General features: G+C 26.4%; 1 protein-coding gene across 4 annotated transcripts in view; it reads left to right on the top strand.

Moving 5' to 3' along the window:
* The first annotated feature begins 2283 nt into the window (after positions 1-2283).
* The window catches only part of LOC107443903 (lethal(2) giant larvae protein homolog 1), a 32465-nt gene continuing 15739 nt past the window's right edge, over positions 2284-19009 (top strand). For 3 of the 4 annotated variants that reach the window (XM_071178421.1, XM_071178420.1, XM_071178422.1), the window contains exons 1-16: positions 2297-2469; positions 3642-3739; positions 4137-4234; positions 5458-5539; positions 5951-6060; positions 6141-6284; positions 6997-7153; positions 7618-7744; positions 8621-8675; positions 10233-10387; positions 10625-10842; positions 12810-13025; positions 15083-15235; positions 16159-16334; positions 17283-17371; positions 18410-18557. In XM_071178421.1, the coding sequence (XP_071034522.1) occupies positions 3656-3739; positions 4137-4234; positions 5458-5539; positions 5951-6060; positions 6141-6284; positions 6997-7153; positions 7618-7744; positions 8621-8675; positions 10233-10387; positions 10625-10842; positions 12810-13025; positions 15083-15235; positions 16159-16334; positions 17283-17371; positions 18410-18557 (2012 nt within the window). In that variant the 5' untranslated portion in view covers positions 2297-2469; positions 3642-3655. Of the gene's footprint in view, positions 2470-3641; positions 3740-4136; positions 4235-5457; positions 5540-5950; positions 6061-6140; positions 6285-6996; positions 7154-7617; positions 7745-8620; positions 8676-10232; positions 10388-10624; positions 10843-12809; positions 13026-15082; positions 15236-16158; positions 16335-17282; positions 17372-18409; positions 18558-19009 lie in introns of all 4 variants that reach the window. The other variant, XM_043041781.2, reaches the window with a different exon arrangement.

The following is a 19009-nucleotide window of genomic DNA, read 5'->3' as shown; positions in this document are numbered from 1 at the left end:
CCATTCAGATAATTTATTTCTCTCTCATGACTCAATTCTCTTTATCCCTTGTAGTCCCTCCCGAACCTAACATTAGTTCACTAGAATCGTTTCTTTTTTTTTAAATTTTTCTTAATCAACCTCTTCGTCTCATCAGAGGGGATTATAACACTATACTCTAATAATTGCAGTAAATGCCATGTATTTGTAAAAGGGTTTTAGATTAATCAAATAAATTTTCCATGAAAAAGCCGGGAGGAAATGAAACGAATCACCAAAGATTTAGAGCCTTGGCGAGATTCAATGTATATAAAAACTTAAAACACAAGAGCAGGATATTGAATAGAGGGATACTTTGATTTGATGCGTAAATCATCATCTTTGCTTTAACCACCTTGCCTTTGCTTTTAAAGTGCGTCTTGAGCTCATTCTTAAAGTTTTCAAGAAAGTTTTAGATTTTGAAATCTGATAGTGCTAGGAAGGTTCCTACCTACCTATCTTGCTAGAGTACCTACCTATCTTGCTAGAAAGACTATTAAAATTTTATAACTTCAGCCAGATTGATTTAAATTTGAACTACTGATTCTCTGTTGCTGGGAGGGGGTCTACTGTTCTCGTTTTCTATTTGTAAGTTCAGCTAGTGCGTTTGCAAACTGCAAGTGGTTATTGCTAATGGGTAATGCTTGCAATATTTAGTTAATTAGAATTGCTAGCCATCAAGATTGCTCTTTTTTGAGTTGATCTGTCCAATGCCATTTTAATAGGCTCTCTAGAGATTTGATACCAGCGATTCAAGGACAGCTTTGCAATTTGTGGGGACAGCTTCGAACTTTCAGTCATTTCATGATGTTTTCCGAAGTTTCGTTGAAAGACAGCTTTCAAAATAAATGTATTGTTTTGCAGTGAATTCAAGGACATTGTGAATTCCATGACAAAGTGTTTATTCATTCGCCAAAATATGACATGAAGTCTAGAAGCGTCTCCTTTGGAACAATAAAACGAATAATAAAATTACAGTGTCTGAAAAGTTCCAAATGAGTCTTTGCTTAAGCTGACCACTATCCTCAGAAAATCAAAAAAATGGTAGTAAAATTTCTTAGATAATATTCGAAATTTCCCTTCTATACTTTTCCAATTATTTGAAAAAATTATAGAATCTCAGCGGGGATTTCTGTTCTCAGAATAATAAATTTGAAAAGCAGAGCAGTGAGTTTTCAAAACCCGTTTAGAAATTTACTACAGTTTTTTTTAGTTTTCTGAGGACGCTGGTCAGCTTAGCCTTGCTCCGAAATCATATCCGGGGCCGGGATAGCTTGGCTGGTAGGGAGTGGGTCAATGTCCGAAGGGTTTGTGATCTCCGGCGGCCGAATACTTCCTGAGTATAAAATGGTGATTAGTGAACGCTAAATCTGTCGGGGTCGCAAAGTCTTCTAAGTTCTTGTAACAAATCAATACCTTGGCCAAAGAATACCTAAAGAGGCCTTTTCATTTCAATTCTAACCTTCAGTAAGGATAGGTTCGAAAAGGGACGAAATATATTGCACCTCCAAAACCCGTTTCTCTGTCTCCCCTACNCAAGATCAATACCTCTGGATGTACTGGATCGGAGATTCATCTTGCTCTAGTTTAGGTCAAAATTACGATCTGTGGAAGAATGGCTGGTTTGTGAATGTGTCCTCCCTCTAAAACGGGATGTGACGTATGTTTGTTGTCTCAGATTATCCTCAGGGATGTTTCCCAGACCATTGTCAATAGCCCATAGTGCAGCCATAGTGTGACATAACTGAAAGTACTAAAGAACCTAAATCATATACGAAACTTTGCAAAGGTAAATTGCATGTTCTCTCTAACCAGCCCAAACATAAGATGAAGATGGTGACCAAGTTTAACTTAGCCATTTGCCAAGACTGTTTCCCGAAGCACCTAGTCTTCTGTTGACCGCAAGGTGTCCGCACACTAAAATGTCATTCCCCCTGAATGGAATTTTCCTCGCATATCTAAATTTGGTGCAGAGTTCTGCTCTACGCCATTTGTAGCCCATTTCGATCGCCAATTCAAAAACTTACCACCAATTTAAAAAAAAAAAATATTATTTCTATTAAAGAATCTCTGCGAGACATTTATGCTTTCCGAATATTAAATTGGGAAGGAAAAGCAGCTAGTTTTCGATATTGGTACAGTAATTTTTCTAATCAGATTCTTGTTCTTTCTCGACGAGGATCGGAAGTACCTGAATTTTAAGCAGTGAGAATAGCACCTTGAAAGTGTCAGAACTTTAAGAGAAAATTAAAATTATTTTTCTTTAACTGTAACCCTCTTCGTACGTCGGTTTTCTGTTTGTTGTTATTTATGTTTTAGATGTTAATTGATCAATATTTTAGAAATTTGAAACAATATCCTGTGTAAACTGCGAGATAAATATGATATCTCAGCAGAGCACTGTAGCGTAAAGGAATTTTTCTGTACCAAATTTTTAATTACTAGTTGTAGGTAAATAGTAATATCTGTAATATATCTTTTTCTCTGGGATAACATTTGTTTATATTATGCAGCTGTTTTGTTTTTGTGTTTTCATAAGTTGCCGAAACATATAACTATATATTTTTCGTGCTGATTCCTCTTGAATTAAATAAATTTGCAGCTTTAAGTAATAGTTTTTTAAATAGTTTGTAAATTGGAGAATTTAATATGTATTTTAAAACCTGAAAAGTTCCATTCATTTACTGTCAAATGTTTTGTTTTTGTTACGATGTAATTCGATGCTTATAATTCCAATGAGTAATTTTTTTTTCTCTGAAAAAAAGGCATATTATTTTACTAATTTCTCAGAATTACAGCAAACTTTATTTGTAAAACCCATATCTATCCAGAGGGTACTAATCTCTATTTTCTTAAAGTTATTTCCTTGGTAAAAAAACCCATACAGTCTTAGCATCTAGAGTTAAAAAGCATTTGATTTGTGCATGAAGATTTTCAAATTGTTGTTTATCATTACTATTGGTTTGGTATAGTTCATATTGTCATTTTCTCTTTTCTATGTATCATTAAACTACATTAAACTTTTATCATAAAACTGCTTCTATTAAATTACTACATTATTCTAATTTCGCCTGGTTTTGTCATGGTAATATGTGAGGCAAAACAAGAATTTGTAATGACTATATGAGTATTTTATTTTGCAAAGTGTAATAAGCATTAAAAAAACTGTAAATTTTAATTTTTTTAATAGAAATTAAAGAGTTTAATTAAAGAAAAACTTATACTTTAAACTAAGAAAATTGCCTTGCTAAAAAAATTCTGAATATTTTTAAAGTTATTTTATGCGATTTAACAATGTCAGGGATTAGTAGTTTTGAGAAGAGATACAGAATAAAAATTATTTCAGTTCAAACAATTTGTGAATTTATTTAAATAAATACTTTGAACAAATATAAATACTTTAACAAGTTCCAAAATTTTAAAGCAGGTCAGGACTTTGCAGGTGCTGTCAAAATGTCATAACAATAGAATAGCAAATACTTCTAGAGACTTGAAAGAATATAACTAGGTTATTTTTATTCTTGATTAATTAAATATAAGTGTTTCACTTGTCATGTACCTATATAATGTTTTGTAATGTCTTATCATTTAAGGCTGTTAACTTTATTTCATTTGTATTGCAGGCTTGTCAGCTACCATGTTTAAATTTAAAAGTTCTAAAACTCAACAGTCAAACACTGAGATAGCTAAGTCAGTTGAAGATTTTGTCTCTTTTAACAAGGTATTTGTTAATTAATTTTTTGTTTTCATTTAGATACCTGAAGATACTTATAAATATGAAAATATTTGTTTAAGCAATTGAATCATTATCTACTAATATTTTACTTTAATTAAACTAATCTAATAAACTTTAATCTACGTAACTGATTAAATTTGAATTTTAAATTCTATAAAGATAAACTCTGTATATTAAATCAATATTACATTCAGATTTCATTTTCTAACTTTCATTAGTTTAAACCTATTTATTTTAGAAATACTCATTTCTAATAAAGAGATACCATAGATACAAATAAGTTATCAAAATCACTATGAATATTTAAGTATAGTTAAAATAATTTGATTTTTGAATGTATTTTTCATTATGAAATTTTTCTTTTTATAATTTTAAACTATAGATAGCTACTCTTGGTTTTCCTCATAAGCCTACAGCTCTAGCATGGGAGCCTCATTTATGTCTAATGGCAATTGGAACTCAGTTTGGGTCTATAAGAATGTATCCTTATTTTTTAAACTAGATTTTACATTATTCTGTATACATTGCTATACAGCAAGCTATCTAACAGTTGTTTGTATATTATAACTTACTTCATATTTAGAGACCAAAGGTGAAAATTAAGAATATTTAGTCAAGAATATTTAGTTAAGAATATTTACCAAGGGCAAGCGACTAAACGATATTTCTAGTCTGTACTTATCTTCACTGATTTGTTTACATGTCTCAATTCGAACTTTTTGTTTAAGAAAAGTTAATGAAGTAATTTTAAATAGAAAATTACAATACAAAGACTGCTATTTACCCAATTATCATAATATATTTCATTTTGTGATAATAACACAGACTGAAGTAGGAAACTAAAAATTAAAAAATAAACACAGCATACCATTCATTTACATCAATTCTGGTGTGGAGAAGCATTACAAGTGATAATTATTTTGTGGTGGTCTAAGTCAAATTTATTCGTCTGGGACGAATGAACCACTGTTAATTTTGAGCCCTGCAGATTATATGTTTTGTATTTACACACTTAATAGGATGTTAAACTCAGCAGCGACAGCTCATAGAGATTCATGGTCTACTGTGCCCATCTCAGTTTTCTTGACCTTTGGGCTCTGGAGTACAAGAGCAAACGTCCTGGTGGTCAGCCGAACGCGGAACCCTCAGTGTTTAGTTCCCAAACATGCTTGGTACTCATTTATTGACACACTGAAGGGATGAAAGGCTGACTCAACCTTGCCCAGAGATCAAATCTAGGATCTGTGGCACGGGAACATGAAGCCCTTTCATTTAGCCACCAGCGTCATGTAATATGTATCATGCAATTTCATTTTTGTATCCTTCAAGTTGTTGAATATAGCAAGTCTTTCAAACTATTGTAAAAATATTTTAATGCCGCATAATTATTTGTATTTTTTGAATTATGTGACTTAATTTATTTGTATTTTATTTGGTCATCATTTACCATAGTTCTCATAATAGCTCTTAGTATAAACCTAACCTATTTTGTTATTTTTTTCCTTTTTGGTAGTTTTGGATCTTTTCCTCTGATATCATCAGCACCATACACAACTATGCAACCTTACTCTTAAGTAATTTTTTTGAATGCAAAATTATGTAACATTTATTGTATTTAAATAGTTAAGTTTGAATAAGTGAGAAAGAAATTATTTTAAGAATACCATGTTTTAAATTCGTTTGAAAACTTAACTCTCACTTAGTTATGGTGCTCCTGGTGTTCTATTTTCTGGAGATCTGAGGCAAAAACTGTGCATTACTGATTTAATTTTCATTTCTAAAAAGGTATTGTAGACTTTTTTATGCACACATATTTGATGTAATATTATTATATTAATATTTATAATTTTTTTATACGCATTATTACAGTCTTTTATAAACATGATTTATATTTCAAAGTTTTTAAAATTTATTTGTATCATTATAGTTTTTATATATTTAATATAAAAACTGTAATATATAATTTATTTGTATTATTATAATTTTTTAAATTTATTGGTTTAAATATTTTCTTCCATCTAGTTTTTAAAACAATTTCTATAGTTTTTTAATGTTATTGTTTCCTTTAACATTTAAGGAAAGTTTCCTTTTTAAATCGTACATATTGATAGCAAAGCCATAGATGTATATATATAAATAGATGTTTTTTGCATATTTGTTTATTATTTTATATATTGGTTCATTATTATTCTGTAGGCTCGTTTGATTTGTTTGTGCTCTGATAACAGTCTACATTTATGGGAATTAAATGAAAAGAATGAAATATGGTGCTTAGAAGAAATAAAGTCATTTGTTCTTGTTGGATTGTAAGTTCGAATCTAAAAGAAAGTTATGAGTTTGGTTTATTTTTAAATTTTTTTTTTTAATTCCCTTATTTTAAAATTAGGATGAAAAAGATAACTGCTATATTTTTGAATTCTTCTGCTGATATTCTTTACTTGGGAACAATGTGTGGCAACATTTATACCTTGAATGTTGAAACCTTTGAAATTGCTGAAAGTGTTATCTACCAAGATGTTGTTGTGCAAAAGTAAGATATGTTAGCAATAAGCAATATTTTGATAAAGAAGATAAATTAGCTTTAAAACAAAATATTAATTTAAAGTATTTTTATTCCCAAATATTGTATTTTATTATTTATTTTTTCAATTTTTAATTATATGAATGTATTTATGTTTAAATTTGTTTAATCTGTTCATAAGTTTAATCAAAAGAATGTTTGAAACTAAATATTTATTTTTATCTTATCATGAGTAATTTCAGTGAGCTGAAACAGGTAACAAAAATGCTTGGAAATATATGTACTTACTAGCACATTATTCTTATTCTGAAGAATTAAATTTTGGTTTTAAAAAAGGTATTTCTGTATGATGATGCATCTGAAATTTCCTTCTCTCTTAAGAAAAGATTTAAAAACAAATTTTCATAATTTCATTGATTAAGTATTAGATGTGATAGAAAAAAATTTAACTTAACGGCAAAGTTTTTGTTCAGCTCATTTTTATTTTAAATCTTAATATTTAGTAAAATGTTGGGAATATTGATAAATTATTTAAAAAAAATTAATGGAAGTTCCTATAAGGAACCATATCTTATATAGTTTAACAGAAATTTTTTGACATAACATTTTAAAACTTAGTTTTATTTTATTTTTACTCTGCATCCAAATGGAGTTCTTTAAAGTTTGTTTATTAATATTGTCATATATAAAATTATATTTAATTCTGTAATTTGTTTGGTAGTATTCCAGATGATAAAAAATTGAAACAAGGAGCAGTTAAAATTATTTCTTGTCAGCCATCTTGTACAGATTGTCTTTTGATTGGTTATCAGCAAGGATTACTAGCTTTATGGGATGTAAAGAAGTTGGTTGTTATCAGTACATTTATTAGTAGTCAGGTAATAAACAAAAATTTCTATATTAATTATATTGAAGATGGTCTTTAAGAAATTATGAAAAGAATCTATTGTTCTGTTTATATAAAAGTAAAATATTACTTGTGTTAACTGAGTTTAAGTTACATTAATACTTTCACCTAGAATTTCTTTATTAACATTTTGTCTCGAAATATTTATCAGGAATTTTGTCATTTAAAGTATTAAAAATGTACTCTTTTAGACCCTAGACTTCATTTATTTAAAAGAATTTTTTAAATTATCCTGAGATATGATAAATAAATGAAATTTTGGATTTATTTATAAAATTATTCATAACTTCTTACAACTTCTTTCCCTATTATTATTAAAATGTGCTTAAATTCTTAAAAAAAGTAAATACTTTTTTTTTAAACAAAAAAGTGAAGTCTGGGTATAAGTTTGTTATCTTAGTTATTTGTTTGTTTATTTTTTTAAAACTTTTCCAGAGTTTAGAATCTGTTGCATGGCAGCATTCAGGAATTAAGTTTATGAGTTCTCATAGTGATGGTAGTTATGTCGTATGGAGTACTGAAGATTCCTCTAAACCAGCAGAAGTACCCATGACACCATATGGTAAGACAATGCTATCCTTATGTTGTAACACTTTTTTATTATTTTCAAATGTTTATAGTGAAGTGAAATAATTTGTCTTTTTTAATGTTTTTATATAATGATAATAAAAATGGTTAATAATACCAAAATTTACAATTATTTTGAATGCATATTGTGAAATGTTTTACGTTATACCTGTATAAAATAGCAGAATATATTTATGTCTTGTTATTAAAAAGTTATAAAATGTAATGGACAAAAATACCTAATCATATTTTATAAAATGCAGTGTGTTATAAAGTAAAAATTGAGTAAATTATGCATGTTTTTGTTATTTTATTGTGTTTAATACAATTTTAATGTTAAAAGATAAAAAAAGTATTTTGCTCTCATGCTAAAATTTTAGTTAAGTTTAATCTCATGTTTTTATATATTGGTATTAAATAAAGTTATTATACCAATTAAATTATATAAAAGATAAATGATAAACGAATTCAATAAATAAAAGAAAAACATTTGTGATTTTTACTAATAGTGATTTTAATTTCTTATTCTAGACTCTCAATTTTCTACTGCTATTTTATCTTTTTATGCTTTATGGTTTCCAAATCCAATGTAACAATTAGCAGGTGATTTATTATAAAATTTAACATTTATAGTTCTCATTTGTGTATAACACAGATATGCTTTACAGAGCTATACATGACACTGTTATACATTTAAAGAGTTAACATTTATTGTTCTCATTTTCACTTTACATGTATATTTTAGTTGGTTTATTGTTAGGCTTCATACAATTGAAATTTTCATGATCAGTATTTATTTTTTATTATACAGCTATTTTGCATCAACATAGTTTTTGCCTCCAATCATTTGTTTACTTTCCTTGCATTATAGGTCCATTTTCATGTAAATCCATTGATAAGATCTTGTGGAAAACTATAAAAGGCGGGTAAGTATTATGATGCAGCATTTTTATGAAAAAAATAATTCTGATCTTTTAGTATATATTCCAATTTTTTAAATTTTTTTTTTAATTTTCAATTTCTTTTAAACACAAATCAAATTTAATCTAAATAATATTTAATGTAATTGTTTAGGATGGTGTTTTTTTTAAAGATATATTTTTACCTTTTTATTTCTGAAAGATGGTACATCTAATACATGTGTTTTATTAAATGTAGCATAAAATTTTTTAAAAAAAAAAAATCTTTTTCTTTCTGCCAATTTTAGTATTTTTTAGTACTTTTATTTATTTGAGTGAATGTCTTTTTGTATTAACAGAAGTGAGTAAATATTATAAGTTTGGGATTTTCATACATATAGAAAATCAGCACAAGTTTATCTGGAAAATTATCTGTAATTGCATTAAACGTCTTTTCTCTAATCCAAATTATAATTGGTTGAGTATGATAATCTCATCACTTAAACGTTTTACTTGGTATTTGGTTACAATGGTCTAATTTTTATGGTATTTTTCTTATATATTAGATGCTTTTAGGTTCAATTGTCATCTCTCTTTAGGCAATATGTCTTCTAGCTATTATTGGCGATCACTCTCTCTCTCTCAACTATAATACAGATCCGTGTCAATTGAAAGGGAACACTAAAACTATACAAATTGTCCACAAGTTGTCAACAAACTGTCTATAAGAATAAATAAAAAAAGTAGTTTAATGCTGGCTTTAATGCTCACTGCTTGTCTTACAGTGACATAAAATGAAGTAATTTAATTATCTGTTCTAGAGTCTGCAGCCAGAGATATTGGACTAACTATAAATGAGATTAAAACAAAATTTTTGGTCTTAACAAATAGAGTGCATAACTACCTCTCATTGCAAATAAAATCTTATATTTTCGAGAGTATCAATTGGTTTACATATTTTGGTGCTATCATTTCTGATTTTAATAATATTTAACTTGATATTGACTATAGATAATTCAGGACCAATAAACGCTTTCATGGCTTAAAAATTTATTAAAATCTAAATCCCTAAATTTCAAGACAAAAATAAATATTTAGACCTATCATATTGAGTTGCAATGATTACTGGGCATTGACAAAAACAAATTAAAATGGACTTTTTATAACTGAATGAGAAATTCGTTAAAAGATATTTAGCCCAAAAAGAGAAAATGATAGATGAATAATTTTGTTCAATCATGAAATCCGTAGAAATTATAAACAACCTAATATTGGAGTCATCAAATCTTATCATATGAGACGGGTCGGGCATATTTTTATCTGAGACAATGTGAACCCTGTTAAAAAGTTGAAATTTGCAAGTGTATAGGATATCAGGATAAGAAAAAAGACCTCACAAAAGATGGATAGATTGCATAGAGGCAGGGTTAGAGACATTTAAAGTCAATTTTTAGCGAATCATAGCCCTTTGTTTCTAGCATTGTGAAGGTCACTTGTTTTTCTGAATAATTATAATGCCAGACTAATAAAACCAAGTTTATTATATGAATGTAAAATAATTGACGTGTCTTGAACTTATTTTAGGGATGATTTTATAATATTTTCTGGTGGAATGCCTCGATCCAATTATGGAGAGAAACATACTTTGACAATCATGTGTGGTGAAAGGCATGAAGTTTTGGACTTATCCTCCAAAGTTATAGATTTTTTTACTATATCTGATGTTTTTGATGATTCAGGTATGTCTTTATTTATTAAATAAATAATAAATTCCTCTAAATGTCAATGCTATGTATATGTTCCATTGGTAGTAACAAAGTTAAATTAGGTATGTTGAAATACTATAATTTGGTTCATATGTTACTTACTTTTAATTTCATATCTAATTTCATTTATGACGTCTTTAATGCTTTAAAATGCTAAATGTCTTATTGCAATAAAAAAAGTTGTTCATTTTCTGTATTTTGGCTTTGCAGAATTCGATAATGTTCATGCGTTAATCATATTGCTTGAAGAAGAGCTTATAGCACTAGACTTAGAGTCTGAATCTTGGCTGCCATTTAAGTATCCTTATTTAGAAATCCCTCATTCTTCACCTATAACATGTTTTCAGTACATTTCTGAGGTTCATAAAGATATGTGGAGGATTTTAATGAGCTGCCAGAGGGAAAACTCAAAATTCCAGTCTGAGAGTGTAAGCAAATTTTTTATATTTTTTGAGACTTTTTTTTCACTGTCATGAATGTATTTTTTTTATTTAAGAAAATAAAATAATGTAAGAAAAAAATGTAATTTTTTTAAGACAATATTTTAATTTTTTTTTTGTTTTTTTTGGAAAGTAATTTAATTTTTTTATGAAAATAAGTGGTGATTTTCTTATATTAGAGAAATATTTTATTGAATCATATACTGTCCATCTTGGTCCAAATCCTTTTGTCACCTTTCTGTCAGTAGCATAATTCCACAAGGATAAATTTTTTGTTCTTTGCTGGCAAAAAATTAATTCATGTGATTTTTGACCTCCATATTTGAAGAATAGGTTTTATAATCTAAAACGTTTTGTAGAGACCAAAACATAGTTCTAGACAATCCACTTCTAGTGTCCTGTGATGAAAAATTTTAAAAATGGATAATTTTCTTGATGTTTGAGAAGCAAATCACAGAAGTTAATGCAATGAACAACTTGTTTCGATAAGAAAATGAGGAACCCTTATACCGAGCTTGGATATTGAACTGTAGGTTTTACAAATGACCGTGATGTTTGAATTCAATAAATTTAATGCTTCAGTGATCTCACAAGTTATTCCTCTTTTCTGTGTCTTTATCAGATTAAACTGCCGTGGTGATTCTTTGTGCATCTTAATCAAAATTTTGAAAACCAGTTTTGGCACTGGGGTACTGTTAATAAATATTCTCTACACACACCAGATCTTTTTTTTTTCGTACTTGAATATCATTTTTGCCTTTTTGATAGTAAAAAAGTAAAATCTGTGGAAAACTCTGATTTTCAATTTATTTATACGTGAAAACCAAAAACTACTGCTTAGAATCAATTAAACTTTTTCACAAGCTTTTTATTTTATTAGTCAAAATATATAATGCTAAGATAATTGGCTCTAAAAAAATATAATTAAGAATATCTTAAAAATGAAGAAAATATTTGTTTTAAAAAATAATTAATCAACTTTCATTTATTATTTTTAATATTATCTAAAAATATAATTAAATATTCATTTTTAATTGTATGTAATGGTTATTTAAATGAAAATATTTTCCTTTGTTATTTTTTTTCTTTGAACATATATATGAATTATTGGTAAAATATTTTGTAGATAAAATTTGTTGAGCATTATATTTTTGACATTTTAAATCTCTGGAAATTTTTTTATATGTATTTAATTTTTAACTTTTTTATTAATTTTTTAAATTTTTATTTATTTATTTTGCTGCCGAGTTTGTAAAAAAATTATTTTAGAATAAAAGTAGTTAAGTTTACTACTTCTTTTTAATTCATAACTAAATGTAAACTAATATTCTGTATGTAGGACATTATATGACTTTTTCACAGATGCAATATTTTAGACTTTTTACATTTCTGGAATTTATAACTTATCTAACCTAGATTAATATGATGCTTGATTTATTAAACATTCTTTCGTTGAGTATTTTACTAGCATTTATATAAAAGTAAAAAGTTATAGATGTTTAAAGGAAAATGTTAGTGCAGAAAATTTAGTTCTATTACAAGTTTTAGTTACGCGCAAATTTTAGTTGTATTTAATTGTGCATCAACTTAAATGCTGACCTATAATTGTTCCTCATGATTGATACACTAATAGTTAGAGAGTTATTATGTCTGACTAACTGTGAAATATTTTTTTTATCTTCTATAATGTTGCTCTTTAAAATAACTTCTTTTATGTAACTGAGATGCAAATATTTTTACATAGATAAATTGACTCAGGAGTTACTTTTTAATTATAAAACAGGTTTAAAATTATAACACCTTTAAGATGAATGTAGTAAAGAAAATTAGTTTAGGAATTAATAGTTTATAAACAGAGACAAAATATTATCTCTTAAACTATTTCTTCTAATTTTAGGGGTTTCAAAATAATATAAAATTTCATAGCTCTCTATTGAATTAATTTATAATTGCAGGAGTGGCCAATTAAAGGTGGTAAGGTTTGTCAGAATAATAATGCTGAAAACAACATTCTAGTCACTGGTCATGAAAATGGGTGCATAAAAATTTGGAATGCAACTCCAACATCGCTGCAGTTGTTTCACACTTTCTATACATCAGAATTGTTTGTTGCTGTTGATTTCATGGAAGAAAATGATAGTGGTGGGGAGGAATGGCCTCCATTTCGAAAGGTAAATGGTTTCTTTTAATGGTTTTGATGCATTTTGAAGTATTATTTAATTTATTTATTTGTTCTCAGTGATAAAAATTCATTATTTAATTATTTTAGCAAAATGCAATTGGTTTACATTGTAACAGAATGATTAATCATCAAATAGTTAAAGTTGTAATTATCTTATATTTTAATTGTTTCATCTTCAGCAAAAGAGAAAAAAGAGACAATAATAATAGTTTTAGTATTAATAACAATGATTATAATAATATTTTTTTGTTGTTTGCTCTAAATTTAGTTAGCGGGGGTAAAAAATAAAAATTAATCATTACATTTTGTTAGACAATTATAGCAAATCTTTATTTTTTATTTTTGAATTCAGTCCATTTTATTATAACCAGTAATATTCCAGTTTTTATTATTAGCTATTTACTTGATCTGTAGCACTTCTCCTAGTATTAGAACTGTATTGTTAAAAGCAGAAACAAAGCCCTAAAATCCTTTTTTACAAAAATTTCTGGTACAAAAAAAAGCAGAATCAATGTTATAAATCACTAGTATATTAAAGTAGTTTGTGATTTTTTTATGTTGATCCTATTTTTTTCTGTCATCATCACGATATTTTTTTCTTTACACCATTTATGCCTATTGAAAAGTCTTCAGTTTGTATTATAATTAAAATGCATAGGGTAGTGTTCAATAAAATGCATTGTTAGGAAAACTTTTAAGTCATAATTATCAAGATTTTCACTTCATGAATTGGGAAAAAAGTCAAAATGATTTTTGACAGTTTATTTTAATTAAGGTGTCAACTGTACTCTTAACATGTATTTTTAAAAGCATGATGTAATAACTGTGGTATGTTCATTGCGTTTTAAAAGTTTGCTTTAACAAATAGTGTTTTTATATGAGTCATAATTTAATTGTTAATCAAATTTAAAAACTAATTGGGTGTAACATGAAAGAAGCTTCTACTCCAAGGTAAACATTATGCTTAAAAACAGAAATAAACTTGTAGTTAATTTTAAGTTTTATTTTAAGTTAGCATTATTTTCAGGAAATAATTTTGTATGAAGTCACTAAACTTGAAAATAACATTTTTTTCTTCATAGATACCTTCCACAAAAGGAAAAACAGAACACCATCATTAGAGCAAAAGACGACATAACTAAACTGGTCTAATGATCTAATTTTCACACATTAAGTTGTACTTTTAATGATTTTAGGAATTAAATTTAATTTGTGAAGAGATTATTTTAATTTGCTTAATCAGACACAAAAGCATACTTTCTCTGAATAAACAATTTTATTTTGTTGGACTTAGATTTTCATTAATAGAAAAAAGGGTGGCAGCTGGACTCTGGAAAATGCTGTTATAATAGTTTATTGAGAAGAATGATAAAAATGTTGGCAACTTTAATATTTTTTTCACTCTTTACTTAGTGTGAAATAGCTCTTAAAATTTCAAGTGAATTAAAAACAATCTTATTAAGGTCAAAATGATTTGTGATCCCTTTTTTTATGCATCATGCACTTCCTAGCAGTGTTTTTTTTGTAAAATAAATATTATAAGAATTTTGGTGTTCAAATTACGTTTTATCTGTGTTTATTAGTTAGGGATTTATCTTGTCTGTAATTTGGTGATGGAAACCCGGTGGTTGAGAGGTAGCCTGTGTTTAAAATGTGTAATAATAATGCAATAATGCATTAAGTAACGATGTATAATGTGTTAAATTATGAATGTAATAAATTATGAGAAAATAATTAATTTCCCTTCAAAATTGCTATCGATTCTTCAATTTCATTAAAAAAAAGTTATAAATTATTTCATTCAGTCTCTTTTTTATTTTTAATGAAAGCTAGTCATTAAATTGGTCTTTTGAACACTATGTCATAATAAAATGTCATGTTAGATAACAAGATAATTTATAAGTACATAATTATATTTCTAAACAATTATAAAATAGTGCATATTTTTTGTCATTTGATTTCTTTCATCTTTTTTTTTACAATAATTATCTGTTCAATTTGTAGTTTTCAATATATTATGTTTACTATCTCTCTCTTTGTTTTAAGCTTGGAAATTTTGATTCTCTTTTGGATGATTCACGTTTTGCAATTCGCAGCATCATTTTGAATGATGTGTGCAAAACGCTTGTTGCAGGAGGATCTGCTGGACAAATCTTTGTACTTCAATTCTCAGATGTTGAAGCAGAGAAGGAAACAATTGTAAATATTTTCTCTCTTTTTTTTAATGTTTATTATTTATTTTCAAAGTTTACATTTAAGATCTTCCACTAACTATTGGAATTGTAGGGCAAAATTAAGACTTTTTGTTACTTTCCATGAGTATGTCACTTTTTCAAAAATTAAAAATTTTAAATTATTAAAGAAACTATCGAAATTATTTGAAGCATTTCTCAAAATATGATAAACACTACAGGGTTCATTTCTAAAATAAGGAAAAACATTCCTGGCCTCTCTAAGTTGGTTTATGTTAATTATATTAATATATATTAATATTATATCAATATTATTATATTAATTATACTTACATTATAGCTAATTATTATACTTTGTTTATAGCTATTTAATTTTATGTCATGTTTTCAATTTATAAAATTTAGGGTTCGAGATTTTTAACCGATAATGCAACAAAAATTTTCTGTTTATTAGCAACATAAAATTTATATGTTGCAAAATAAATCTGAAATAACTGTAATCATTATGAGGAAGTAATAATTCTTAGATTTCTTTCATGTATTATTCACCAGAAATTAGAAAATCAATTTAAAGTAATTGTAATCATAATGATGAAGTTTTATTAATTGAATTATTTGTAAATATTGTTGGCAGATATTAAGAAAAATATATAAAATTGACTTGATCTGTCATCTAAACGTTCCAAGTATATGATTACAGATTTCCTGTGTAATGAATATTAATATACAAAGTTGAAAACGCATGTTTTAGAGCACATAGGCTGCATTTTCAGCAAAAAAGTGGATATAATGTTGTTATTAGCAAACAAATTTTTAATCACCTTTGTTTAGGTTTAGTAGGTTGTTGGTGATCTTTAATTTTGTTCTACATTGGTAGCTTATGCTATCTTGTTCTTTCGCATCAAGTTTTATGATTTAATTTCTTTGCAGGTTACACGAGTTACAATTGGTGACAAATGCGATAGTAACATATGGTGTAATCCGCAACCATTAATTGTTCGACATGGTAAAAGGAAATTTGACAAAGGTTTTCATGTCCAGTGTGTTGTTCAATTGAATCCTCCTGCTCCTGTTACATCCATAGCATTTCATGCAGAGTGGAATTTGTATGTATATTTTCATAATTTATCTGATGTTACCTTTTATCTATTTTTTTGTCACATTTTTAGCAAATTTTTGGTTCGTAAATACGTTGTATTTTTTTAATAAAGCTTTTAGTTTTATTAACTGTTTAGCATTATAAAATAACTGTCTCCAAAATAAAGTTATATTAAAATTTTTTGTAACGTGAGTATGTACACCTGGATGTACCAAAGATGAACATCCTAAATTATAGTGAAAGGATACGTGAAATACAACTATAGGTAAATGTAATTATTTAAATTTAATAAGCCTTAAACATACTCTAGTTTTACTAAATTTATTTATGTATAATTGAATTATTTATATGCAGTGGTGATTAAGATCATTATAAAATTAAAAATCTAATTATTAAAATGAATATCATAAAATTTATTGCTGCTTTAAATATAAGAAATGTAATAACACAGAGAGTTGATAGTTACTGGTAACTCTAAATATGTGAATTGCTTTAGTGATTTTATTTATTATTTTATTGGTTTAGAGATTTTTAAGAGGATGTAAAACAAAAATGTTCATTTTCTCAAAAATTTCATTGCAATTTAAACCATAAATGGCTTTTAAAAGGAAATAAATATGAAAGGAATTTTTGAGTGAATTTGTGCATTCCTGTCTAAGTTTACATTTTGCAACTATTGAAATAAAATTAATTTATGTTATTGATAAAATGTCATTAAAAAATTGCAACATAATTCAGTTAAAAACAATAAACAAATTGAGATAGTTTAGTTTGATTTCGCTGGAAATTAATATTTTTCATTTATAATTGTAATAAAAAAATTATTATGAATATGAACAAATACGAAAATAGTTTTATAATATAATCTTTAATTAATTCTTTTGATATATTTATATAATCTTGATATATTCATGTAATCCTGAAAATTTAATCAAAGTTGTGTTTTATTACTTAGATTAGCTGCTGGCATTACACATGGGTTTCTTCTGTATGACATAGTACAAAAGAAATCTGTTTTATCAAGGTATACTTTAAACATTTCAGGTAATTTTTCGAATTTTTTCTTATTAAAATGATTTTCTTCTATATTTATTTAATTTAACAACCTTATAAAAATATTAAATCTGTTGTACTTTAAGATAGGTTATGGAGATTTCATTTCATACAAAAATATAAATGTATATATATATCTAATTTTATATAAATATGTATGTAAAATTTTACTATATAATTATGTAAGAATTTTTAATTAAACAAAAAAGTAATTAAAAGGTTTATTAAAATTATAAAAGAGCTTTTAAATAAAGTATATCAAAGACTTTTCCTGAGTTGCTTATGAATATAATTATTGAAAATGTTAACAGAATTTTAAAATTTTGTGAGTTAATTTTTTATCACGTAGTTTTTATTTTTGGGCGATTTGAATCTATATTTTTATTTTAAATGTAATATTATGCAGCATTTGGATTTATATTATTTATGCATGTTTTTCTCTTAAGGTTTCTCTCTGCATGTTTAGTGTTTTCATTGATAGTAGTGCTCGTTTATTGCAAAGCAAATATTTGCCTTAAAATTTCTTCTATTTATTATTTTATAGATTTACTGCATTTTTTACATATCTCTTGAATGCAAGCAACTTCATCAAACGCGATTTTCTGTTTCTTTATTGAAATACATACATATATATATTTCATTAGGTCATTATAAGGTCATTAAGTCCCTTTAATGAAGTATAATAAAAGTTGATTTTTTCTGGAAAATAAAAATATTGTTTTTCTAAAATCAAGTCGTAATTTAAATCAATTGATAGTAATGTTTTAATATTAAAAATGAAATGTTAAAAAAATTATCTTTACTGTTTTTGAAAAATAAATAGATATTAAGTTTCTAAAAATATTTAAAAATTTTATCTGGTAAGTTACTAAAGTATTTAAACTTAATTTTACAAGATTGAACTATGGGTCAGTTATTTCGATATTTTTTACATAATTATAGATTGAATATAAAATAATTAGAAGAATTGATGTATATCATTAGCATGTTTATGTACATTATATCAAATTAATTTTATTTGAATTTTAGATAGCAATAATGTGATAGCAAATGTCTCTCCAAAAGCTAAATCTTTAAAAAGGTCATTTAGAGAATCATTTCGGAAGCTGAAAATCAGGAGTAAATCTCTGAAAAAAGAGCGTACAGACTCTTTATGCAGTGATATACCTGAAGATATGTAAGTTTATTTTGCAGTTAGTTTCAATAATAAATTAGTCTTTCATGTCATCTGTTCACATAATTTTTCTTTGGCTATGTTGATACAATATTGGAATGCACTCTTTTTTGCGGATATAATCATGTGTAGTGATGAAAAAATTATATCTTTCATTTTCCGGATTTTAAAATTTTTTTTTCCCTTCCTTTTATTTTCCGGATTTTTAAAAAATTTTTTTCCTTCCTTTTTTTTCTTCATTTTGAACTTATTTCATGAGTTCTATTTACTTGCAGCTTATGGGCAATAAATGAAATTAAATTTTCTTTGTGTTTTTTTGTGTTTATTTATTTTGCTATGTATATATATATAGGCCCACGCTAAGGATTTCAAATTATTAGCCAAATATCAAAAATATTCGTCAATTTTTGAAAGCCTTCACCAGATGCAAATCTTTAAAATTTTTTTGCCATAGG

The sequence above is a fragment of the Parasteatoda tepidariorum genome, chromosome 3 (assembly GCF_043381705.1).
Source record: "Parasteatoda tepidariorum isolate YZ-2023 chromosome 3, CAS_Ptep_4.0, whole genome shotgun sequence".
Lineage (NCBI taxonomy): Eukaryota > Metazoa > Arthropoda > Arachnida > Araneae > Theridiidae > Parasteatoda > Parasteatoda tepidariorum.
The sequence above is the reverse complement of the archived record's forward strand: the minus strand, read 5'-3'. Positions and strand labels throughout refer to the sequence as shown.